This window comes from Vitis riparia, chromosome 14 (assembly GCF_004353265.1).
Source record: "Vitis riparia cultivar Riparia Gloire de Montpellier isolate 1030 chromosome 14, EGFV_Vit.rip_1.0, whole genome shotgun sequence".
NCBI lineage: Eukaryota > Viridiplantae > Streptophyta > Magnoliopsida > Vitales > Vitaceae > Vitis > Vitis riparia.
The window spans coordinates 25908546-25935164 of NC_048444.1; the positions used below are offsets into that span (position 1 = coordinate 25908546).

At 34.4% G+C, this 26619-nt stretch overlaps 2 protein-coding genes across 6 annotated transcripts in view; both read right to left on the reverse strand.

Moving 5' to 3' along the window:
* Positions 1-11217, reverse strand: part of LOC117930852 (39S ribosomal protein L45, mitochondrial) — a 40312-nt gene extending 29095 nt beyond the window's left edge. For 2 of the 4 annotated variants that reach the window (XM_034851610.1, XM_034851611.1), the window contains exons 1-5: positions 10993-11217; positions 10640-10680; positions 10478-10540; positions 9397-9494; positions 9154-9234 (exon numbers count right to left, since the gene is read on the reverse strand). In XM_034851610.1, coding sequence (XP_034707501.1) covers positions 9154-9234; positions 9397-9494; positions 10478-10540; positions 10640-10680; positions 10993-11063 — 354 coding nt within the window. In that variant the 5' untranslated portion in view covers positions 11064-11217. The remainder of the gene's footprint in view (positions 1-9153; positions 9235-9396; positions 9495-10477; positions 10541-10639; positions 10681-10992) is intronic. The other 2 variants (XM_034851608.1, XM_034851609.1) reach the window with 2 other exon arrangements.
* A 1428-nt stretch (positions 11218-12645) lies between these two features.
* On the reverse strand, positions 12646-19019 carry LOC117931208 (sodium/hydrogen exchanger 1-like). 2 transcript variants are annotated; one of them, XM_034852128.1, is made up of 14 exons: positions 18717-19019; positions 18512-18630; positions 17997-18094; positions 17601-17660; positions 17469-17515; positions 17179-17373; positions 16438-16484; positions 15755-15821; positions 15465-15565; positions 14421-14522; positions 13814-13952; positions 13673-13735; positions 13501-13584; positions 12646-13219 (listed from the first exon to the last, which is right to left on the reverse strand). In XM_034852128.1, exons 1-14 carry the CDS (start codon positions 18894-18896, stop codon positions 12896-12898), a joined length of 1626 nt encoding a protein of 541 aa, XP_034708019.1. In that variant the 5' UTR covers positions 18897-19019; the 3' UTR covers positions 12646-12895. The 2 variants fall into 2 exon arrangements, with proteins under 2 accessions (XP_034708019.1, XP_034708018.1); XM_034852127.1 differs by having other exon boundaries at positions 13673-13952.
* Positions 19020-26619: the final 7600 nt, after the last annotated feature.

Below are 26619 nucleotides of genomic sequence, written 5' to 3' on the forward strand. Positions count from 1 at the left end.
AACTAAAGTCTGCTTTTTTGCTTGGGAGGCTACGTGGGAGAAGGTGCTCACTCTAGATAGACTCCAGATAAGAGGGGTGCAACTCCCAAATTGTTGTTTTTTGTGTGGTTGTGAAGAAGAGAATGTAAATCATATTCTTTTACACTGTATAGTGACTAGAGTCCTTTGGGATATTATTTTTGGGTTGATAGATATTAAGTGGGTCCTCCCAGAAACTGTAAAGGAGACTTTAATCTCCTGGAGGGGTTCATTTGTAGGGAAGAAAAGGAAAAAGATTTGGAAATCCATTCCGTTGTGTATTTTTTGGACGGTCTGGAAGGAGAGGAATAGGTTAGCCTTTAGGGGGGGTGCATTGAATATTCAGAGATTAAAGAATTCTTTTGTCTGTAACTTATGGAATTGGGCCAAAGTGTATTTAGGTGAGGAGTCTTTCTCCCTTATAGGTTTCTTAGAGTGGATAGCTTCCACTTGAGGGGAGGTAGTTCTTTTTGGTCCTTTTCTCTTTTTGAGGCTGTAGTCGTCTTGTATACTCCTTGTATGCTTTGTGGCATTTAGCCTTTTCTAATGCATATCTTGTTTACTTATCAAAAAAAAAAAAAAAAAAAGGCAGACCCAGAAACTGAGAAGGCAAGGAGCCCACCCTGCACCCTAACTCCACTGCCAGCTCATCAATCTCATCCACCTCACCAACTGGGATGATTTCACTTTTGGCCAAATTAATCCTTAGACCTGAAGCAGCTTCAAACCAGAATAAGATCCAGCTAAGGTGAGTTAGGTGCTCTTTATTAGCCTCACAAAACACAATTGTATCATCAGCAAAGAATAAATAGGAGATGTTCAGAGTGGGCCTTCTACCTCCCCGGATACTACACTCTGAGAGGAATTCCCCAGCAACAGCCCTCCTAATAAGCGCATCCAGCACTTCCATCCCCAAAACAAAGAGGTAAGGAGATAGGGGATCTCCTTGGCGAAGCCCCTTAGCACTTGGGAAAAAGCCAGTTGGTACCCCATTAACCAACACTGAAAATTTGGCTGAAGATAAACAGCTTCACATCCATCCCAACCACTTTGAGCCAAATCCCATTTTTTGTAAAGCCCTCAACAAAAACTATTAGTTCATGCTATCATACGCTTTCTCAATGTCCAAACAAATCAGCCCTTTCTCTTTTCTTTTTTGCCACAAGTCTATCACCTCATCTGCAATTAAGGAAGCATCAAGAATCTGTCTTCCTAATACAAAGGCATTCTGAGCTGGGGAGACCACTTTTCCAACCACTTTCTTGAGCCTATTAGATAACACTTTAGCTAATAATTTATACAGCCCCCCCAATAGGCTAATGGGTCTAAAGTCCCCAAGGTCCTCAGCCCCACCTTTCTTAGGAATCAGAACTAGGAACGTGTTATTGAGACTCTTGAGAAAAGAGCTTTGCTCCTGGAACTCCTTAAACATTTCCAAGATCTCCTCTTTAACGAAGTCCCAACAGTTTTGCCAAAATGCCACAGTAAAGCCATCCGACCCAGGGGCTTTGTCCCCATTCATCTCCATCAAAGCCGAATGAACCTCAGCCTTAGAAAAAGGAATCTCCAGATTCTCCACTTCTTGCTGGCTGATTTGATCTAATTGTAGCCTCCCAATATCCGTCTTCCAACCCGATTCTTCTGAAAGAATCTGCAGGTAGGCATTAGCAACCCCTTCCCTCGCTTCCTGCTCCTCTAAAAGCCACACCCCATTAATCTTAATTTTGTCCAGGGAGTTATTTCTACGATGGGCATTTGCCATACGACGGAAAAAGCCCGTATTTCTATCCCCTTCCCTTAGTCAGATCTCCCTTGAGAGTTGTCTCCAGTGGGTTTCTTCCAAAAAAACCCACTTCTTATAGTTTTCCTTTGCTTCCTTTTTTAATTTTGTTTCCTCCACTGTCAAACTTCTCTCACTTTCCACCCGGTCCCAGAATTCCACTTGTTGTAGAGCTGAAGCTTTATTGCACTCCAACCTCCCAAACACCTCTCTATTCCAAACTTTTAATTTTTGTTTAATCCCCTTCATCTTTGCAGTCAATCTAAAGCTAGCACTGCCTCTAACCTCAATCCCCCTCCACCAACTTCGAATAAGATCTTTAAAGCCCTCAACCTTAAGCCACATATTTTCGAACCTAAAGGGAGAGGGTCCTCTTTTTTTCCTTCCACCCTCTAGAAGGACAGGGAAGTGATCAAAGATAGGCCGAAGCAGTCTGCTTTGGAGGACACCACTGAATTGATCTAACCAGCTAGGAGACACAAGAAACCTGTCCAGTCTAGCCCAGGACTGATTGTTGAGCCCCCCATTCCAAGTAAACACTCCCCCTTGCAGTGGAAGATCCACCAGCCCTAAATCATCGATAATTTGAGCAAATCTCCTCATCGCTAAATTTATTCTCCCTTGTCTGCCCCTTTCTCTTTGGAAAAGGGTAATATTAAAGTCACCCCCTAAGCACTAAGGCTCTTCCCAAATTCCTCTAATCGCCCCAATCTCTTCCCACAAGCATTCCCTTTCCTCTTTGGTGAACTTCCACATTCCTGAATCTACAAGATAAGGAGAATTGGCCCTCCTCCCAATCCAAAATTTCCAAAGACCTTTTGTCCTAGCAAATCAAGATACCTCCCGCAGCCCCATCCGCATCCAATGCCCTCCAATCTAAGAATCTCCCAGAGCCTAAGCTTCTCACCACACCCTCCAACATTGGTTGAATTTTTGTCTCCTGAATACACAGTAAATCAACCTTTTGGTTCCTTATGAAAGTCTTGATAATTTTTCTTTTGGAGCTATCATTTGCTCCCCTCACATTCCAACTTAACAACTTTAGCTTCATTGGGCTACTGCAATCTGACTCCCTTTGCCCAGTGAAGGGCCTTTCTGCTTATTCCCCCCTTCTTATCTCAATTTATTGATCAAATATCCTATTTTCATGATTATCTCAATTTATCCCAAGGTTTGAAGCTCATGTCAAACCCTAAAATAAAGCTTAGTCCAAGTAATGAAGTATGATAACATTAGCGATAACTTATAACTACAAATTTACAGTGGCTCCAGTAGGTCTTGTAGAACTATTAAGACACAAATGTCAACTATTAGCCTTCTAAGGATGGCCTTTTAGAGAGCATTTGGTTCACAGATATCTAAATTGGGGAATAAGTATCCTATTTGCAACCATAAAATCATGTTTGGGTTGCACATAACTTTAGAAGTTCTGATTTTCTGGAATATGAATCATTTCAAAAGTGGGAATATCCATTACACAAGTGTTTTTTTTTATCTATTCAATAAGTAACAAAGCATTGTTACTAGGCTTTGGGCTTAAAATAAAAAAGGGACCTAGGCTTAATTACAAAGCCCTATTATAGTGGATGTGGTATGAAATGAAAGCAACAGATAGATATGCATAAATTAATAATAGAAACAAGCACACCAAGTACACAAGACATACAAGGGGCGCCTAAAAGCAAGGCCTTGAAAGAGAAGTCACAAAAGACACCCTTACTATCAATAAGAACCCACCCAATCTAAAAAATCAATCAAATGCATTGGATCTTCTCTTATGCACATGCTAACCCAAGCTAGAAGATTACAAAGATGCTTCAACAAGATGGACCAGCAAAAAGGAAAGTGTTGGTTTGGTGTTGAATCAAAATTCTTTGAGATTTCTTTGGAGCTGGTCAAGGGGAAGACGATTGGAAATATTCTAGAGAGCGGTCAAGGGTTTTCCACATGGATCAAATTTGGAGAGAGGTGTCTAGCACTGTTGTTGGAGGTGGTGGAGCTTTGTGCAAAGGGAAGTCTGGAAAGTCATTCAAGATGGTGTGGAATGAAGGTGGCAGGGGCTATAAGCCGGAGCTTAGCAAAAACAACGCAGGGAGTTTTCTGCTTTGTTCAGTGGTAGTTTCAGAGAAGAAAGGGACGACATTCACAAAAACAACGCAGGGAGTTTTCTGCTTTGTTCAGTGGTGGTTTCAGAGGAGAAAGGGACGTCCTTCGCAAAAACAACTCAGGGAGTTTTCTGCTTTGTTCAGGTTCTCCTTAGTGTTTCCCAAATGAAGCGACAACCTAGGGGGATGGAGGACCCTTGCTTTCAATCTAAGAAGCATCGGTGTTATTCCCATGTCCAAGCCGTAGGAGATATCCAAGGCTGCTCTATCCTGGTTGGAGGATAGTGAAGGGGAAGTCCCTCCAAAGGGAGTGTCCTTTGCAGAAGTAGTGAGCAGGGGCATGAATGAGGTGGGCGAGGCAGTTTGGCTTTAGAGCATGCCAGAGCAGGTTTTGAAAAATTCTGAGTTTCTGAGTAAGTGCTTAGCAGGGAGATGGGGTGTCTCTGCAAACTTGGTGTCGGATTTGGGTGTTCTGAAATCTTGGACTAGGATTTATTGGAGATTAAATGGTAATCTTCAACTGTCCTTGATAGGCGGTTACCTTATTTTATTTGAGTTTGAAAACCCTTTTGAAGCAAAAAGGGTTTAGCATTTGAGGAACAACATTTTTGAAGGGAAAATTTTACAATAGGATTGGTGGAGGCCAGAAGTGGATTGTCTCAGGGATGGAGTCATTGTTAATGAAGTTTGGGCGAGAATGTTGAGTCGCCATTGCATTTGTGGGGAAGAGAGTTATTCAAGAACTTTGGGGATGCTTGTGGGGGTTTTGTGGCCATGGATGAGAAGGCAGAGAAGCGTCATCTACAGTGAGCCAAGATCCTTGTAAAGTCTAACGGGAAGAAGGTGCCAAGAAAGCTGCATGTAGTGGATGGGCTAGGGTTTTCAATATTCAGCTTTGGTGGGAGATCCCGCCATGGATGACTTCAATGGGCTCTAAAGAGTGGCACAGTGGTTCAGAGGTTAGGGAAGAAGGTGGGGATTGTTCACATGCTATTGGGAGAGTGGGAAGGGATGATAAAAAGAGTGTAGTAGAGGTTTTACAGGCATTGGATTTTGAGCTGAGCCCCTCTATGCACGCAACAGCAGCAAAAGCGATCTCTAGAAACAGTGGCAGCAGCTTTTTGATGGAGCAGGTTGGGGAAGCGGGCTCTAAACCATCTATGAGTCCCGGTGAGGCTCTTGATGGGCCGTTGGGATTTTTACTTCCTAAGACAAGGCAGAGGATGACCCATGCTCTTCCAAAGTGTGCTTAGGTGCGACGGATAAGAGTGGTCTTTATGGCCTTGCCAAAGGGTTCTTATTGGGTCAACCCAAATTCACTAAGAGGCCAACCATTTTAGAAGGAAGCGTTGGTGAGCTTGTCTTGGATGGGCCAAAGCCAAGCGCTAGTGGGTTTGCCAAGGACAAGCCAGGGTTTTTCAAGTGACTCAAAGAGGTTACCTTCTAAGCTCAATAGAGAGGTTTCAGGCAAGGTAAAGAAAGCTTCTAAGGGTGTTCAGTACCCTCCATTTGGTGGAGAGAAAGGTAGCAACGATGAAAGGGGAGGGCTTTTTTTATGATCCCATTCTTCAGGCAAGGTCTCAAGGATCAAATGGGAGGGGTTCGGGTGTTGACAACGCTCTCTTGGCAAAAGCAGCAGCCTTTGAAGGTAGGTCAGACTCTCGGCTTTGGGGAGGGACTTCCTCTTTCTCTTCTCCTTCTGCTTCTGTGGCTGGGTCGCCAGGTGGTTGTAGGGCTTTGATTCAACCCTTAGGAGACAATCGTGACCAAGAGAAGAATTCTCAGCCAAAGGTGGGGCTTTGTGAAGGTTCTTTCAAGTGTCCAAAGAACATCATGGAAAGCCCTTTAGGCAAAGATTTGGTCGTTAGGTCTAAGGAGCAGGTGTCTTCAGAGTTGAAGTCTTTCAATTGGCCGGCGAGGGAGGAGGTTCTTTCTGATGATCTCTTTTCTAAGTTGGCTAGTTTCAATAGCCTTGTGGGGATGTGAGAGATATGAAAAGGAGATTTTCTCCCTCTTAAGGAAGATTGAGACAAGGAAAGGTCGTGGTGTTTGTGTCTTAGGAAAGAAAAAGAAGCTAAACTCAACTTCCCGTTTCAAGAGGGAGATCCAAAAATTGGAGTGTTCGGTTAATCACAAAAACTCCCCTCTGTTAGTTAAGGGCAAGGGAGGAGTAGCGAGATCACAGACCTTGTTGCATGAGGCTTTTGTTAGGTTTCAAATGTTGGCCCTATTGGCTTTTCACATCTAAAGAGGGTTGCTTTGGGGTGTTGAGGGCAGTAAGGGCTGGTGAGGCAACTACACATAGTTTTGGTTTTTTAGGTTGTTAGGTTGTTAGGATAGGTTTGTTCCTCGCTTTTCTCTGTCTCTTCTTGTAAGCCTTTGAACCCTTCCTATATACTTCATGTGTACCTTGATGTGCCTTTTGCACTGTTAATGTATTCTCTTATTTACCCATAAAAATAAAAATAAAAAAGGATTACAAAGGAACAAATGTTTTATCTTTTGATCTATCTATTTCTTGTTTTCAAAAGTTCTTAAATTTCTTTCCCACCAAATAGTCCAAAAATGCCAAGAGGAACGCCTCTCCATACTTTCTTCCGTTTCTTTCCTACAAAAGAGTCATCCCGCTCACCGAAGAAGGGATTACCCAAACTACACTAAATAAGGATAACAACAGTTGTCATAGAATCTTTGCTTCAATGCAGTGAAGTAGAATATGATCAATAGACTCCCCTTCAAGTTTACAAAGAAAACATCTATTTGTTAACGGTCACCTTTTCTAAAGCTGATCTAGAGTAAAAAAATTTCTTCAATTAGCTTCCCAAGCAAAAAAAACTCACTTTGGGCAGGACCCAAGAATTCCAAATAATGTTCACTGGAAAAGGGATTTACCTCTTGGGTTTCAAGACCAAATAGAAAGATTTAACAAAAAATAAGCCCTTTTCATCATCCTTCAAGATCACCTGTTGTTTTTGTCCCTTCTAACTGACAGCACTAGCATTGGTGAGAAAAAAGTCTCAACAACGTTCAGCTCCCTATCGTTAAAGTGCCTAGAGATCAGGTTCAGCACATCCACCCAAACCAAACCAACCAACCAACCTCAAATGTCCTAGTTTGGTTCAATTTTTCAATATAAATCTGGTTGGTTTGAGTCTTTGCTATACATGAACAGACTCTATCAGTTTAGTTAATTTTTCTTCCAAAAAACGACCCAACCAACTTTATTTACACCCTTCTTGAAATAGACATACCCATAGTCAGCCCCAAATACTCTATAAGAAAGGCTACCCTTCTTAAAAAGCATTTGACTAGACAAGTTCTTGATACCAATCATTCACCTAATTGAAATAAGATCACTTCTCTCCTAATAGATTTTCAAGCCTAACACCCCCTTAAAGCGCTAAAGGGCCCAAATAACCCTTCACCCCTTAAAACCCTTAATGTCACCACCTTCTGAATTAAGCAACTCAAGGCCTCCATCATCAAGATAAATATAATTATGGAGATACAGAGTCTCAAATCTATTGTACTTTGAAAAATGCCCATCATAGTGCCACCATCAGTAGAAGAAGAAATGAAGAGAGAAGAAAATGATTTCTCACTTGATTAGAACATATCTATACAGCTATTGTGGAAAAAAAAAGTATAATATACAACTATTCAATCCCTAAAATTACTCCATAATCTGCTCCCTACCAAATCCACATAAAACATTGATTAAACCAAATTCTATGAATCTAGACAGATTCTATGTTGCTCATGCTAACAACCGCAAACGAAAACAGAGCGCGAACTCTGGAGACATAGAATTTGATCCAACTAACCCATTTTTGCCCAAAACCCATCAAGCTCAATATTGAGAGCATATAAGCTTGATTTACACAGTTATAATCCTTGTATACAACTTGCATGCCATCCCAAGCCTCAAATTTTTGGATCTAGAATCAAGTGCCTTATTAGCAATCAAAATAACATCCAAAACCTGTCCACCCAACACAAAAACATTATGAGACTTAAAGACCACGTTGTCAATAACTTTCTTAAGCCAGCTTTCCAATACTTCTGCCAATGTGGATACTGTCCCCTCTCTAGAACCTATTTGCCTATTTAAAAAAAGGAAAAAAAAAAAAAAAAAGATTGATGGGCATGAAGTCTGATTGAAGGGCATAAATCCTTAATGTCCTCACACTCCACTGTTCGGAATCAGAATGAAGCATAACTCTTTCAAATGACCCAAAACAGTGAAAGTTCACACACAACTCACATCTAAATGGACCTCATTCCAACCTTTTTACAAAAAATCAAGTTGAATCTGGTTTGATGGGGGTTTTATCGCTACCCAAAAATGCCCACAAAACCTCATTCTCACTAAAGCCCCCCTCCAAGCCCCTACCATCCTCCTGCAACTACTTGTGCTTTCCCCATCCCAATGCCATTGCAGCAACACCTCAAATCAGAAAAAAGCAGCTGAAAATATTAGAAATACCCATCCTCAGCTTTGACTCTTCTAAAAGCCAAGATCCCTCAATGCTCAAAACTGCTTGTGAGATTAAACCTTCTACAAGTATTAGCCATCAGATGGAAGAATTTGGTATTTTTGTCCTCTTCTTTCAATCACACAGCGATAGATTTTTATCTCCAAAAAGTTTCTTCCAACACAGTCGGCCTACTATGCTCCTGAAAGACTGAGAAGGAGCTGCCAAGCCACCCTCTCATTTTTCACATCTCAACTTCTAATGAGCTCCAAGGCGCAAGCTCTTCAGGCTGAATATTTCTAAATAGCTCTCTGTTCCATCTTTAAGCTCCTCTTTGGAGGCTCTCAGCATAGACACTAAACCATGACTTGTGGACCTCCACGTAAGCTACTGGATCATTACATTTTAATGGATTTCAACATTTGAGCATAATGCTCATAGAGGAACCAAGGTAATCTTAAAAAGGTTATTTAAACGCACGGACTATTTGAAATCCTGATAAGGTTTTAAAATTGGATAATCACTCTACTGATGCTAAAAGTTCTTAAAGGCAACGCTTCAAATGGTAATGGATCTCTCTAAGAGTTAAGGCAGCTGGTGAAGTGTCAATGCCAAAATACAAATGTATCCAGATGTCAATTCAAAGAACAGAGGGAAGATTGACCAAAATAAAGGAAATTAAAAAAAATTATGGAAGGAATGATAAATCTAGGAATTAATTGCTTTGTGGCAGTGCAATATATTTGCCATCAGTCAAAAAGAAAGGATAAGATACCATTTGTCGAACTTGGGCAGGGGCTTTCGCTCTTGTAGTTAGCAACCTTGCATCATTCAACAAGATCCATGGCTCAGTAGGCTAAAACCAAAGCAACAAAAAAGCGCTTGATTAATAGGAACAAAATATTGAGTAAGTTCAAATGAATAATTCATTTACCAGTAGATGAATCAGTGAAAGATTAGCAACCTATAAATTGGAATCTACAATTTAGAGATTTTGATTCTATGTTTTAGAAAATACCATTGAAGAGCAAAGTGTCATTGTGCTTCGACATGTCCAGGGAAGAACATTGTGGCCCTTATAGAAGTAAGAAGTGGCCCGGCAATTAATTTTAGGAACTGGTCACATAGAAAACTGTGAATGGTAAAGAGACTTGTGTCGCAATCAATTAATCTTTATATAAAATAAAAAGTTAGATTAAGAAATAACAAATAACTGTATAAAGAAGCATCTTCGTACTTATCCACTGTTTAAGTTAGGAGCCTTGTCATGTAGAAAACTATAGAATGGTAAAGCACTGCCATGTATGTCAGTTTGCACATGTGCAATTGCAGTAATCGTAAATCAATTAAATGAATAAAGGAGCCTTTGAATATACATAAGTGGTCAATTTTGGACTGGAAAATGTTCATGGTTTCATGGCAAAAGAAACAGTTTCTACTAGATTTCATTTCTAAGTATACTGCAGCCAAATGCACCAATTCCAATCCAAGTCTTAACCTAATAATCCACAATGACAACAATAAAACAATTCTTCAAAACCCTAATATCATTCCATTCATAAGTAATCTTAGCTTCCATGCTCTCGTCACCCGGAAAACCTCTAAATTCAACTATAGGAAAAAGACTTGCACCCTCATTTCATTAGAATCCTCATTTTATTTGGGATGACATGGGTGAGGTGGGAACAATTGGAATCCTCGTTTCGTTGGACATTTAAATGATTGGGAGCTAGACGATGTAGAGGATTTTTTCTCAAGGATTCAAGGAGAGACTGTGAAGAGGGATGTGAAGGATAGAATGGTGTGGATGGGTTCAAGAAAGGCTCCTTTTACTCCATTCTGGAGTGGGGGCATGCAACTCCCTTCCCCGTTCATCTGGAATTCTTTGGTCCCCTCAAAAGTGTATTTTTTTTGCTTGGGAAGTGAAAGTTGCAAATCAAAATCTCTTATTATTTGAGAAGAAAAGTGGGTACAATTTATAGACTACCCTCTAGACTAAAAAGGGGAAACTAGAGAATACAATCAAGAAAAAAGGTACAAACAGAAAATATGAAAGCAATTTGCCATTTATTGTAACAATCATAATATAATTCACTTGCCTTCTCTGTTATATGATTTAAGGCATCGAAACAAACCCGAATCATAATATAACTCCAGTTTATCTGAAATATTATAATCTCAACGTAATATAATTGCACTACATATTAATCACGATAACAAGAACTAAAAAGTAACAAACAGAAACTATGGAAGCAATTTACCATTTACTGTAACAATCGAGTAGCTTCTAGAGCTTCCAAGCCTGAAAATCCAGACAGTACCATCTCAAAAATTACTTCACCCATTAAAAAAACGAACTAAATTTCCAAATAATGTATTACGTTTACGCACTGTTTGGTTACTGAGAAGCAGAGGAAAAGAAATGGTAAGGAAAAAAGAAAAAACAAAATAGAACAAAATTTTGGTCTGAAGACTTTTCTGTTGTTTCAGTTTCCATTCCCCAACCAACTCCACAAATAAAAGATAAAGCAATAAACAAAAGTTGATTTCCTTTCTGTCCCTACATTTTCTCTGCAACCAAACAGAACATTAAAAAATGGAAACTTGCACTTACAGATATGAAAGTGGTCGAATCTCGGCCGTTCGATACAGATTGTGAATCGATCGCAATCGCCCAAAAGCCATTACTGATTACAGAAATCGAAAACCCTAGAACGATTGATGGATCATGAAATTAACGACTTTGAACTCCACAGCCCTGCAGCTAAAAACACTGAAATGAGAGGTTTTGGAGGAGGAGAGTCTCGGAGGGTTTAAGACGAAAGTATTCGGTGCTCCGCTGCTCCACCAAAGTCGATGCTGCACCTCATGACAAGCACCATTTAAACGGTGGAAATATGGATTAGTTCCCATATCAGGATTTATTAACCACTTTTTTATTTTAAAAATAAAATGATATAAAACCGTATTTACGATAATTTAAAAAATTCCAAAACAATCAATCCAAATAATAAATTTTACTTTTTGAGCTTTAAAAATATAATTTCAAAATAAAGAATTTTTATAAAATAATTTTTATGATTTTAGTATGAATAAAACATTGGAGCAACAAAGTGAAGTTCATAATACTTCTTATTTCATTTTATTTTATTTTATTTCTTATTTTAATAAATGAGGTTGGAATTAGAGTCTTTTGAAAATAATTTTAAATTTTGATTTAAAAAAATAGTTTATAACACTAATGCTTCATTTAGAAACAATCTTAATGATAATTTTAGCTACCGTGTTTTATAAATAAAATAAAATAAAATAAAAAACAATTATTTTGATTGTTAAAAATATTATCTAAAATTTAAAAAATTTATCAATGTAATTTCAATAAGAAAGTGTTCCCGGTATAAAATATTTTTAATCATTTTTAAAGCCACTTGAAAATGTGTTTGGTAATATTTATATTTGAAGTATTTTTAGTGAAAATGTATTTTCTTAAAATATTTTTAAGATAAACCACCAATCAAGTATTTTTCCACTAATTTTAAAGTGTTTTTAAAATTTTGTTAAACATCTAATTTTTTTTCAAAACATTTTTAAAGTTAAAAGTGTTTCATAAAATCACTCACAAATGGACTCTAAAAGTGCGTTTGACAACGATTATATGAGGTATTTTTAATATTTCGAATGCTTGAAGGATGAAAATTTTCAAGTGTTACAAAGGTTAGAAACACTTCCTAAAATCATTATTAAATGCACTCTAAAACATAGTAAGAGCCCATTTGACAGTAATTCTAAAAAACGTTTTTAATTTTTATAATATTTGAAATTTTTTATCATTTAAGTGTTAGAAATGCTATAAACATTTTATAAAATCACTCCAAAATACACTCTAAAAATGCATTTGATTTGTAAAAATACTTTTAGAAGAACCATCTATCAAATGTTTCTCTAGAAAAACACTACAAACAATTATTTAACATTACAAGTGACTTTTTAAAATTTGAAAGGTGTTTTCTAAATTTTGCCAAACACCTCATTTTATTTCAAGAATACTACTTAGGTTAAATGTGTTTTTTAAAAACGGTGCCTAAAAAACACTGCCAAACGGACTTGTTTTTAGAATCTGATTTTAATTTTCTTTCTCTTACATTTTAGAGGTTTATGAATCTTCAAGATAATTAGATGATTAGCATTATTCAACTGTAAATAATAATAAACGGATTTGCAATCTTAGGGAAAAAAGAGTATGCATGAGTTCCCAAAACAAGTTACATAGGCATTCAACAAACACACCACCTCTTTCCATAGCAGAAATCAAAATTCAGTTGCTATCATACAACTAACAACATCTGCATTTCTTCCCCAAAAAAAAAAATATATTTTCTTAAGAATTCAAGTCTAACACCTCTAATTTACAGATAAATTCTCACAAATTCCTCATACATTTCATTATAACAGAAAAGAAGAAAAAACAAGTAACAAGAATTATAAGGAAAAAAGAACAAAATGGTTGGCCTGCAGAATCAAGATGTTTCATCTTGTGCACCAGTTGGTGAACCAGGAACATATGGAACAAAACCCCGTCCACCAAACACCGGTCTCATGTATTTGTCATCGAATTTTCTCCAGAAGTAGTGAGCTGTTGATGTTGGGTATCTCATCAGCAGCCTCAAGTTACTTGCCTTTGGACTTGGTTGATTGTTGCCACCATCACTGGGGTCTCCATTTTCAAGGAATAGGAGTCTCAAGTCTTCCAGGCTTGCAATGTCAGTTGCATCAGACACTGTTGGTTTTGCATGTCTTAGCAGCACTGCTCCGATCAGTGGCTTTGTTATTGAACCAAAAACCTGCTCAAAAAGTTAAATAAAGCTCTCATCAAGCTTCAAGAATTTAGCTAGTTCAATCCATAGTGCATGAATGTGTGGCCTAATGAAAGTGAACTTTTCAGAAATGGTTCAAAAGAATATCTATTCTCCTTTCCAGAGCACCATTGAATAGATTTTTCTGAATTCTTTAAAGTAGTGCCCAACAGAATGGAGGACCTTAACTTTTGTGTAGAATAGAGGGAAGTGTACATGAAATCGGTATCGTGAAGCAGTTCAAATTATAGAAGTATCTGTAAACATACCACTGTACTAAAAAGAACAACAATAATGGTGCTGGTGATCATTAGGGCAGAGTCCTGTGTCGATGTGGTCTCAGAGTCTGAGAACTGCAATGGAGGATCATACAATTCAGTAGTTGCTCAGGAGCCTGAGTCAAGAAATGTTAAACCAGGAGTTGGGATATTATCAACTTACCTCGCTATAGGACAGAGCAATGGTAACTGCACCTCTCATTAGGCCTGCCCACCATATTATAAACTGAGATTTCAAATAGTTAGTACAAGAGGAGAATTGATAAGAGTAAACAGCAACATTATTAGATGTCTGGAAAATCACCTGTTGTCGGAACTCAACTTTTGTGCTCTCTGCACTTTTAAAGAAATTTAATATGTTTGAAAGACTGAACACGAAAGCTGCTCTTCCAATCAGCACCAATGCTAGGAATGCCGAGCTGACAGAAACTGAAGTTCCTGCACTGAATCAAAGAGTAAGAAACACGTTAGAGATAAACGTTTTCTGCTATGATATCAAACAAAACGACATTAATCAAGACCATAGAGTGCTCTCATCTTCAAGAAGTGTTAAGAAAAATAACTTTTTTCATATAGGTTTCTTGCAATTGTGATATGTGACACATTTTGGATTAATGATGTGATTTTTTTTTCAGATATGAAATTAATTATTTTAATTAACATTCAATATTGTTGTGTTCCCTTGCCATATATTTGAACAGCTGCTCACTTGGCGTCTCTGCCATATGAATGTAGCACAGCTACAGCCTAAGTTCTCTGTTGGGTGTATAAAGTCTAGGAATTAACAACACATTTGTCAAGATCACTATTAAGCATTTTCTCAACCATATCTCGATTCTGTCTTCACAACTTGTTAACTGAAAAATACAAAACTAGCATCAGAATTTCAAGTGGTACAGTAATAGAAGTACCTTGCTTTGCTGCTTCTCCATTTGTCAATGTCTAAGGCATCCATACCGACATAAAGAAATATAAAAGTCTCTGCAATGAAGGAAATTGTAGCAAATGCGTGCCTGAAACCATCAAGACAGTTTTAGAATCGGAGTTTTGAATTAGAACTCATTTTTCATTTTCTAACTCAAATATTTTAACATAACATTGTTCATTAATTATTTAAAAAAAAAAAAAATTCAAATAGTCAAATCCAGTAAAAATTTCAAACTGGTGGGAAAATAACAAACAAAGACAGAGGTAACAAAGCTCAAAAGAGGAATGGAGTGAACAGTAGAAAATAAAAGAAAAGAGACTACATATATAATCTTGTTCCCTAGTATCATCATGTTTTCTTTTATTTTTAGGAACCAGTGCAAAGATCTTCAAGATTCTTGAGAGAAAACCAATAACCAGTAGATGAACGCTTTGACTTCCGAGTAATCCCCCTTGATTGCCATAAAATACTTATTGTTCTGACTCAACACCCTTTTCCAATGGGTTCTTTGAAGTTGTATTTTGTAATTTTATCTCTTTTATCTTCTTATTCACAATACTTAATATTCCATTCTGTTTCTACTGTTTTCCTCATTTGATGCTTGGGCTGATGCTCTTATTTCATTGATTATGAATGTCCACTTGTGCTTCTGTGAGCATTTGCACATTTCTCATAGGAATGGGAACAGTCACAGTTGGGTTGAAAGCCATATAATTCTATTCAAAAATTAGTGCACAGTAAGTTAGCTTACTGACTAAGAGCTATTGGCACTTTAGTAATGAATTATCTTTTCTGGGCTGAGCTTTTGGTTGACGTAGGCAACAATGCAAACCTACTCAGACTTTCTGCCCAGCTTTCCTTCATCTATGTTACTGGTTGTCAGATGAAAAGTATTCAATGTTCATAAGTAGGCTCCCTTAATCATTTCTACAGGCTGTCGGATGAAAACAATTAACTGTTCATAAGTATCACCACACAAGTACTATATGTATCCTATACTCAAAATCATAAAAGAAGATGTACTCACTTGGTTGTTATTCGTGAGCTTTCGGTAACATTATGCCATGTGTAATGCGACATGACAATGCCACAGAAGAAAACTGTTAAAATCCCACTCAGAGACAAAAGCTGCAAGAAATAACAAATTTATCAATTTTAAACAATCTACAATCAAGGAATATATTCACAGTTTTCAGTACCAGTCCCTTGTCAACCAAAGAGAACCATTCAGTTGTACTGTATGGAAGGCAAAGAGGACATGTTTTACAAAGAAATATAGTGTTTAAAATAAAATTTTCAGAATCCAGTCTTTGGTACCTCTGCCAACATGTATGACAAATAAGACATAATCATCATGAGTGCAACTTCACGATCCGTGGAATGTCTGTTGATAAAAGAAGATAAGTCTCAGAATAAATTGAGTAGCACAAGCACAGAGACTCTGACACATCCCTCAGGTTCAACCATCTATTTTTGCAAGCATAAACAGTAAATATGCCTTCTACAATTTCTACTGATTCTGCACACTTCCTTGTTCTCGATGGTTTACATCTATAAGGATGGCTACACGATGTTTTTTTTTTCCCTCTCATGCCCATATTTAACATTCTTTCAGAGTTACATGTTTGTGCATTGATATAGTTTCACCCTCCTATTATTAGTCTCTTATGTTTTCTAATATATTCATGAGAAATTCATATAATAATGCAGTAAGGCCAAGTAGAATGCATGTACAATGTTTTGCTAGACTAAAACTAGAGTTCCTTGTCTCATAAATGACCTATATGACCCAAACCAACTTCATCTCATCCTTCTACTTAAACCTCTTCATTTTGCTTTCATTTCCTATAATCTATATTGCCTTTTCGTCACTGTTTTATCCAATCATTTGTCTGTCAGAGGCTCCTAAGCTAATACTTTAGCCAACAGAAATATGAAGAAATATAGCCGAGTGAATGAAACAATAGATGAGGAACAAAAATCTAAAGCATTGTATGTACCTTCCAAAATAAAGAGTCTTTATGATGTAGGCACTCAAAAGACCTGCCTGAAATTTCACCACATACCTCAAGTTAGACAATAGGCACATGTTGAACACTTAGCTAGCCAACAAGATAACCAGGATACATCTTAGTTAAAGGCTGAATTGGCAGTAAGACACTGACTTATAAGCTGAAAGGGATGAGCAGGGATGCATAAGCACTTATAAGCTCAAAGGGATGAGCAAGGACGCATCATTGGGAAAATTATGTTTGTCATGAACCACCAAAAATTTAAAGATATACATTATTATTCCTTACAACCCAGAGAAAATCAAATCATAAATGGAGAATTTCAATTTAAAATATATCATGGTAAAATTTGAGATAAAAGAAAACTAAATATCTTGCCCAAGAAAATACTGCAATAACATAATGACACAAACATGGAAGTCATGGAGTTTGGTTTTAGTTATACCACCAAAGGAAGGACAAAGCTAGTTTAAACAGTTCAAACATATATATGTGTGTGTGTGCACACACGCAAACTGGAAATGATGAGGACTGTTCAAACCAAGATTAGGAAAGAAGACAATTTTTCGTAGAGAAAAGTAGAATCTAAGACATGAAGTTGGATGTACATTTTATAGAGAAACACATGCTGCAGAATCCAAGAGGAAGTGATCGCCTACTAAAGTCCATATACAATGTGTTCTTAACAATCTATTTTGCAGTAAATTAACCAAAAAACCTATAACTTACCACTACACCAAGGATAGTACTGGTGAAAAAGAGGTAAAGGAAGGTCCCCAGCAATTTTAAGGCCGTCAAAGCATCGATATTGCTTAAGTCAAGTGATTGAACTGCATTATAAAGCACAATAGAAGTAGCATCATTCACCACTCCCTCCCCGAATACAACACTGTACAGGAAAGGTGTCTCTTCTTGATTGAGGACCTTTAACATGAGAAAAATAATTTGCATTAATGGCTTCAGCCAGTTAGCATGTCTAAATTCACTGGCCATGTCTTGATTGAAATTATAGGCTATACCTGCAATGTACAAACTGAATCTGTTGCTGACAAGATGGCGCCAACAGCTGCAAGTATTGGAAGCTCAAAAAATCAGCATATAAGTATAATAAGTGACAAGAGCAACAGAAATTCAAACTTGTGATAGATCACCTAGGTAGTCTTCGATACTCAAGGTTGTAATGCCGATCTTTTTGAATAGAAGAAAGGCACCTAAAGAGTTTCCAGAACAAAAGTAAACAGGTTAGCTTCCATTTGTTTTGATTGGACATAGATCATGAAAGTGAGCCTAGCAGTGCTAGGTAATGACTATTCCATCATTACATGAAAGCGATAGTTTGTGATTAAAGTAAATGCAACAGAGAAGACAACACTAATCATCCAAAAGTTCAGTCAGCATTTTCCTAAGAGAGAAAAACAAGAGAATCCTCACAGTATTCTAGTGATTTAGCATAATTTGAATTTGAATCTCGATGCAAAGAAAAAAAAAAAAAGAAAACGGCAGCTAAAATTGAATGAACATTACACTTGACAGATTGCTGATCTTACCTGCTGATATGAGGCAAAAGGATATTATGGTACCAAATACTCCGAACATCAATATTATTGAGAAATTCTTAAAAAATTGCTTCTTCTTTACCTGGAAACTGAAACCAAATTCCAAATTCAAAGAACCAATATTAAACTTATAAAACCCTGATTTCCATTGCCAGAAATTGCAAAACAACAGTATGTCAAACACAAGACCATCTCCCAATCATGCTCTGAATTAAGAGCGAAGAGACAATCTAAAACATCTGTTTTGTGTTTAACTATGCAGAATTGGATCTGATTTAGAATTGAAGATTCTTCCTTTTATGTGGATTTGTGGTCTACCAAATTCCAATTCAGTTCCAATTCCACTGGTACATATAGTAACCAAACTATGGGTTTGGAATTAGGGCTCCAATTTCAATTCCAACCCCTCAATCCCATGTGATCAAAATACAATATCTCCAAAATTCTCTTTTCCATGATCAATAAATTACGAGTTTTAGATTAAAAGAGAAAGAAACCAATCTTACCCAGCATTGAAAATGATTGGGGGAAGCAAATAGAGGAAGAACAAGTCCTCATTGAACGCAAGAATTTTCGAACTACGGCCTTTACTCACCAACAGCACCACCACACCCGCGCACAACCCCTAATTCCAACCATTTACCATTCGTCATCTCAATCAAATTCACAAAACTCACCAACAAAAAACCAATCAAAACATAAACAACCCACCAAAAGAAGCGCGGTGATTGACTCGTTGGCCCATCTGTGCTCCTCAAGAAGATGGCCAATGACTATGCAAGCACAAAGAAGAGCAAAGAACAAACAGAGGGCTATGACAGTAGTAGTGTTGAGAAAGGAGGATGAATCTTGGAGTGAATGCTTATTTGGTATGGCATCCAAGAACTCCATTTCGCGAAAATTTCACCTGTGATTAGCATTCACAACTGGAGTTTTGAAGAGATTGGATTTTCACAAATGGAAGAGTCAAGAACGTGGAATCGAAATATAGAGAAAAGAAGGCTCTGAAAATGACTGATACCTCAGCTCAGGTGATGATGCAACCGTCTCTGATTTTTAAGGCCTCGAAGGAGGGAAGAATGGTAGTTGGTGACTTCTGGATTCTCTGCAATGAGAACCACTGGATTCTTCTACACTGAACACGTGTCATAATCATCTCCATTAAACACCATATTATGCAAAGGGAAAGTACTATTATAGCCCCTACCATAATGCGAACTGGCATGATTGCCCATATCTGCTGTGTTTTCATTGCTGGGATTTTTGTGAGCTTATGTTGGAGGGTTTCAGTGGAGATGAGTACTTGGTATGGCTGTTAGTTGGCGCTCAAATGTTTATATTTGAAATTATGTGATTTTTTGTTTAATTAATTACCAAAATCAAATTATTTTCATCTAATAAATTTGATCAATCACCCTTGATTCCTTGAAGACACAAAATATTTTTTCTAAAACACACCCACTTTGACACGTGGCATTTCCGATCATTAATGCATCCCACCTCTTAGAATATTAACAAAGCTCAAAGTTTCCTATACAAAATAATAATGGTTCATGGGTTGCACATCTCCGAAGTAATGAATAGTCAAATCCTTAATATGAATTTAATTAAAAATTCATATAAGAATATAGATTATATTTTGACTTCTAAAATTTCTTATACCAATAGGGTATTGTCGCTTTTTTTTTACGGGTCAGTATTCTTAATTTCATCCTATTAAATATTTGATTTTCTTTTATATTTTTTATGATAAAATCAAATATGAAAAGCATTTTCGTTAACATTATTTTCTTTAATACTTTTCAAAAATCAAACATAACGTTAATGTATAAGAATAGAAATGAAAATAAGTAAAAAACAGAAATGTTGTAATCACGAAGAAAGACAACAAATTTCTTATTCTTGTTTCTATTTTAGAAAACAATCTAAATATATTAATAAATGAGCAATAATGAAAGTAATTTCAAGTTTGCAGCCTCTATTATAATATTTCAAACATAATCTTAATCTTTCAAATTAAATAATAATTTAACATATTATTTTTATTATTTAAAAAATATTTTTAAACGATTTATTTATATTTTTATGAAATTAGGAATATATCATGAAATTATTTCCTTTCAATTTTTGAATAAAATAGAAAACTATGTGAATCATTGAGAAGTTTGGTAGGTCTCATACCTACCTTTTGTTTTTTCAAAACTTAGAAAAACTAGAATATTTGGGGGGAGGCAGACCAAAGGGTCAAACTTATTTGGAGACCACTCCAATTTATAAATGAGGGTGGGTTTTGGCAAAATGAGAAAAGTGATACATCCAAGTTGTAGATGCGTCCTCTTAGATTACATAATCCAAGATTTAGTGATATGGGCAAGAGGGTTGATGATGGCTCCACAAATCTTTAATCTTTTTATATTAGGAACATAGAAAAAAAAATGCCACTGTAGATAGTTGAAACTTGGAAGCCCTTGATTGCCCATGTCACATTCACATTAAGTAATGTCTTACTCAAGTCAATGGTCACAGTGATCCATCTATTTTATCTTTTCATCCCCTTTTCCCCATTTCCAATAAATAAATAAATAAATAAAAGAAGAAAAAGTTTTTAGATTTTTTCTCTTGTTTTGATTGTGATTTTCTATCCACAAAAATTTAAAAACGTTGGTCAATTTTGAATTAAAAGTAGTTTGGGATATTTAAATGTTCTCAATTTATTTTTTATTTTTTTTCAAATATTCTATAAAATTAGCCTGTATTTGTAGTTGCTTTATTTTCAATCATTTTTATATTTAGATAATTATATTTTCAAATAATTGTTGAAAAAAAATAAAAATATATTAGAAAAAAACATATTGTTAAAAAACTTAAGTTTTCAAAAAGAAAAAAAATATATTTTTTGTCAAATAAATCATGTTTGGAAAATAGTTTTTCCATATATATATTGTTTGATAAAAATAAAAGAAAATAATTTGTATATGGGGGAAATATATTCTACTCCTAAAAATATTAACATCCCATTTGAGATAGCCTTTTATTTTATCTTTTTAACTAAAAATTAAATCAAAGTCAAAGTCGTCATTTTCAAAACTTAACATTGATATTGAAATATTATAAAATTTTATTAAATATCAAATAACTTTATGTATAAGCAAATATTTAAAAAATAATAATAATTTCATAACTTCCATATTAAGAAAAGAAAGAAAGGCTTTTATGGAGCTTAATAAATTAAGAATTTTTAATTTCTCATGATTAAAGTCAACAAAATAATAATAATAATAATGAGGAAAAAATGGTTGAGTTGTCCCTTAAAAAGACAAGTAGTAATGAAATAATAAGATTGAGAAAATAATAAAAATAAGGGAAAAAAACAATTATTTATGTTATATTTGGTTTCAAAAAGTATTAAAGAAAGAAAAAACTATTAAAAAATAATTTTTTATATTTGTTTTCAATAGGAAAAATGTGAGAAAAAATAAATATAATTTAAATTAGTTAGAAATCTGTATATTTTTTAAATTATTTAATTTTTATATAAAAAAATGAAAATAAGTTAAATGAGTTTGAAGTAGTATATAAAATAATTTATTTACTTTAAATCTATTTTTATCTTTCTTTGGCTTTTCTTTCCTTTAACTTTTCCTTTCTATTTTTCAAACGAAACATAATTTTAAAGAAATAAATATACATAGAGGATATTTTCATCCAAATGGAGTCATATTTAATTATTTTTAAAAATTTAGATGTTATTTTTCTAATTTAAGAGTGATCATATCCTTCTTAAGGCTATGTTTGGTTCCCGGAAAGTACAAAGGAAAGAAAAAAAATGCTAAGGAAAATGATTTTCTCATGTTTGGTTGTCCTATGAAAAATATAAAAGAAAATCAAATATAATTAAAACTAATTAAAAACTTATGTATTTTTAAATTATTTAATCTTTATATTGATGAGTTAAAATAAATAAAATGAGTTTGAAGTAACAAAAAAATAATTTATCAATTTTTAATCTATTTTTTTATTTTCCTTCACTTTTTCTTTCCTTCTACTTTTTCTTTGTATTTTATTTCCCTCGCATTTTCCCTCAAATTTTCCGGAACCAAACATAGCCTAAGGGAATATTTCTAAATTATTTTTATGATTGCCATCTTCTCATTTTTCACTTAATATAACCATCATATAAGTTTTGAAGATGATGGAGGGTGATGAAAGGCATTGAAAGCAAGGCTGGCCCCTTATGATTTTTTTCTCTTTTTTGGTGTGATGTTCATTGAAATGAAAATTTTAAATTACATTAATTGGTGAAAATGACTAGTACATGTTGATGTTACATGTCTTAGACTCTTAGTCACCCGATTGTGGTCCAAAATAATAATTTTTTTAATAATATTTAAAAAAAAACCACAAGTATAATCTTTTTATTGACTTTAAAATTATATTTTTATTTTATTTTTTTATATATTTTCTTTTAAGAATCAAACTATAATATCCCACATTGGATAGGGGAGCAAGTTCCTGGCGTTATATATGTAGAGACTCCTCTTAACCAAGTAGACGCGTTTTAAAGCCATGAGGGCCCTCTTGAGTCCAAAGCGGACAATATCTACATGGTATGAAGGGTATTTATAATGTCCCACATCGGATAGGGGAGCAATCTATATATGTAGAAACTCCTCTTAACCAAGTAGACACAATATCTACATGATTGGGTGCGGACCGTTACGGGATTTTTTAATCTTCAAGCAATAATACAAAATAAAAAAAACAGGAATAAATTAAATTTTGGTGGAAGAGGGTTGTAGAATCCAAACGGTGGGCATTAAATCTGAAGTCTCAACTCCATTCTTAATAAGAGAGCCAAGGATCTCGTGAAAGGCACGGATGTTGTTATAAAAAGGGTTTCACTTTCACAACCTGAAAGACTAAGGGGCGGTCACATGTTAAGTCACAGTCAGGTGCAACTGGCGAGAAGTACGTGTGCTGTTGTAGATAGACGCCGACAAACAAGGAAAAAGCGGATGGGACTGCTCTCTTCATCAATATCTATCTAAAAGCGATCCATTGGCTGATCAATCTCGGTGGAAAGGTGAGATGACTCAGTGCTTATCACCTTATCACTTATATAACTTTTTTTATTTTTTATTTATTTTAATACTAATTTATATTTAATCTTATATATTTATATTCTTATGTAATAACCTAAATTTTATTATATACTTTTTTTTTATACCCTAAAATGTGTAATTTTTTTTACTAGGTTTAAAAGCTGTTTTTTAAAAAAAATTTCTATTATCTAGAATAAAAAATACAAAAAATATGTTTAAAGATAAAAGAAAATTGTTTTTATTTTTTATTCATATTTTTTAAAAATTTCTTTTACTTATTTTTTTTATTAATTTCACTCATTTTTAAATGATTATTTTAAGAAATAATTATATAATACAAATTTATTTTTTAAATATATTGAAAATATTTTAACTTTCACAATATACTTTTATTCTATAAAATTTATAAAATAGTTTTTAAAAGCTGTTTTAAAATATTATTATTTTAAAATCAATTATCAAATACACCCTTTTGCTATTCTTTGAGTTGGTTTTGATGCCTGGATTTATTTATCGGAATACTTAATTTGAGCAATTTTTAGAGAATTTTTTGAGGTTTAGTTGCCCGTCGTCCTTGATTTGACAAATTATGAAGGACAAATTGAAGTGGGACCAAATGTGAGATTTTAAATTTAATACATGGGGTCCACTTCCGTGCAAGTTTGGATTTATATTACTAAATTACTAATCCACGTATAAATAAAACTATAAAAGTAAAAAAATTTAGGTGAATGTAGATTCTTTTATTTTTTATTTTTTATTTTTATTTTAAATAAAACCTATATGAGAACTCTGGTATGAAAAGAAGAAATTTATCTTATATTTTAAAATCATTTTCTTTTAATTTAAATTAATTTAATGCTTCATTGGATATTATTTTTATAATAAAAATAGCAATAACTTATATAAAAAATATTAGAGTTGAGTTTGGATGTTCAAATGGGATTGATCTGAATCAACCTAATAAATAAGAAATGAGGTTGTAAACAGATTTAAAATTATCACTATAAGGAAAAAAAATTAAAAATTGTGCTCCGTCTCTCAAATGTCGTTTCTTTCTGAGAAGTCATTCTCCCTATCAAAATAAAAATGAAAACAATTCTTCATTTTGGAATAGAGGTCATTTCTTGAATTTTTCTTTCATTTTTTTCATGAAAATGAACATCAAGAATTGTGTTATGAAAAAAAAGTGGTTTTTGTTGTCATACGACCAATAATTTAGTATCTGATTGCATTTCACTTGTAGATGATAAATGGACTTGCACAAAGGAATGTCCAAATGAATTTTTCAGGTACACCCCTCCAAATATTAAGTCAGACATAAAAGATTTGAGTAAGAGTTTATTTGGAAAAAAAGGCAACATATATTTCTTTTGATAAATCACAATTATTTATCCTTACCAAATATTAATGTCTTTTTAATACCTTAATTGTTTATTTGATTGTGCTTTTACCATATTTAATGTTAATCTTGATGAGCTTTGAAGTCTTGGCTTTTTAACTTCACAACAGTTGCATTAATCAATGTACTTAATGTTGGTTGTAATTAATACTTAATAGGCAAGAATGTATAGTGCTTGGTTGGTTTATCGGTTTATACCTTAAAGTGGACAGATAATGCTACGTATTTCTTGTAATTAATACTTAATAGGCAAGAATGTATAGTGCTTGGTTGGTTTATCGGTTTATACCCTAAAGTGGATAGATAATGCTACGTATTTCTTGTGCATAACATGCATTGCGTTAGACGACACATAGGGATCATGTTAAACAACAGTGAGTGTCCCACAATTTTCGTGTTTGTAATTTTATTCACCATGTAAAGTGAAAATTTTGATCGATGAAACAATTAAGCGAGATTTATAGATATCTCAAAAAATAGCCTAAAACCATTTTAAAATTTTTTTACCATCTGATTTTTTTTTTTATATTCATTATCTTTTTAAGATAAATTTAAAATTTTAAAGTTTAATTTTTTATTTATTTATATATTTTATAAAAGGAGTTAGTATAATTATATGTAAAAATATATTTAGACCAAACCATAATAATTTAATATGATATCATAATCTTCATTATCAAGAGTATTGGGTCAATTCTTGTTAACTTAACGTAATTGTTTGGGAGATTGAATTCTAGTAAATTAATTAAATAATTTCGATACATCTTATAATTTAATGTCTAAATCTTACATTTATCTATCAATAATTTTGATTACACGTTATTGATTTAATGTCTAAATCTTAAATTCCTTGGTCAATATATATATATATATATATATAGATAGATAGCTACCGCCTAACAAATTTCACCAACTACACGTAAATGAAAGTATCAATTTCCTACGTATATAATAATAGTTTCGTGCTTAGAAAATCTTAAGTTGGACCCATTGACAAGAAGAAAATATCTTCCTTGTCATGTATGAAAATGATAGATCTACCACCGTTTTGTGACATGGCCCACAGCATATGATAATCTGAAATGAAATTCAAATGAATTGAAATTCAATTCATTCTCTCATTCTTAGCTCATTAGAATATTGTTCCGTGGAGTAATTGGCTGCGCTTGATATGATGGCGAGACGAGGACAAACTAGCATAGGATACTGTTCTACTCCCGAAAAAGTCCATGATCTTTGGTGGAATAGGTGTCAAACATAGAAAGTTGGCTCCTTTTTTTCCCCTTCTTTTCATGTTTGGTGGTTTTGGGGGAAGAAAGAGAATCATAATTGCAGAAAGCCGACGTAAAATAATTGAAAGAAGTCAAAGTCCAGGTGTGATAGGAGTAATTCTAAAGAGGGTGAAGAAAAAAAACAAAAATTTGACAAGGACGATGAACACATTTGATTTTTCGTGTCAAAGTTAAAGTATTAGATGTATGTTAGTGGGGGGAAGTTGGCATGCGATTTAGTAATTTAAAGGTCTCTAAAAATTTTAATTCTTAATAAATTCAATTTATTTTATATAAATAACAAAATTAAATGTTTTAATAAAACAAAAAGTTAGGATCTGTTTGACAAATAAGAAGCGCATGTGACATTTTTTTATTTGCAAAAAAATATTTATGTGAAAATATAGAAATAAAGAGCTAATATTTAAAAAAGAAAAAGAGTGGATCTGTAGGGGTCCCAATGAATTGACTTATTCGAAAAAAGTTTTGTTATTTGAAAATTTTACTATATGATTCCACTCCACAATAACTTTGAATCATTCTCTTGAAACTTATCCTCTTCATCATTAATAATTTGCTTACCTCAAAAAGACTTGACTGTATAGGAAAATCCCAATTCATTGGTCATTTCAATACAATCAAATAGAAAACCCTAAGGGTGTCATATGTTAGAAGCCCAACTATGTGATTGAATAAATTCATCTCAAATTGTTGCGAGTCGGGGGCTCTTTTTCCTAACCCTTCTTCAAACTCCGATTCATATTTTTCATGGAGAAATCTCTTATCAAACGATAGAATAAGATTCATTTTGCATCATATTTAAAGGATTATTTGATTCA

Bases quoted from the DNA above. Each gene is read 5' to 3' on its own strand.
- LOC117931208 (XM_034852127.1), bottom strand. From the start codon at position 18,896: ATGGAGTTCTTGGATGCCATACCAAATAAGCATTCACTCCAAGATTCA. The intron at 18,631-18,716 runs GTGGGTTGTTTA...GGTTGGAATTAG, and splicing joins CAATCACCGCGCTTCTTTTG to GGGTTGTGCGCGGGTGTGGT. The intron at 15,822-16,437 runs GTACATACAATG...TTTTATCAACAG, and splicing joins AAGACTCTTTATTTTGGAAG to ACATTCCACGGATCGTGAAG.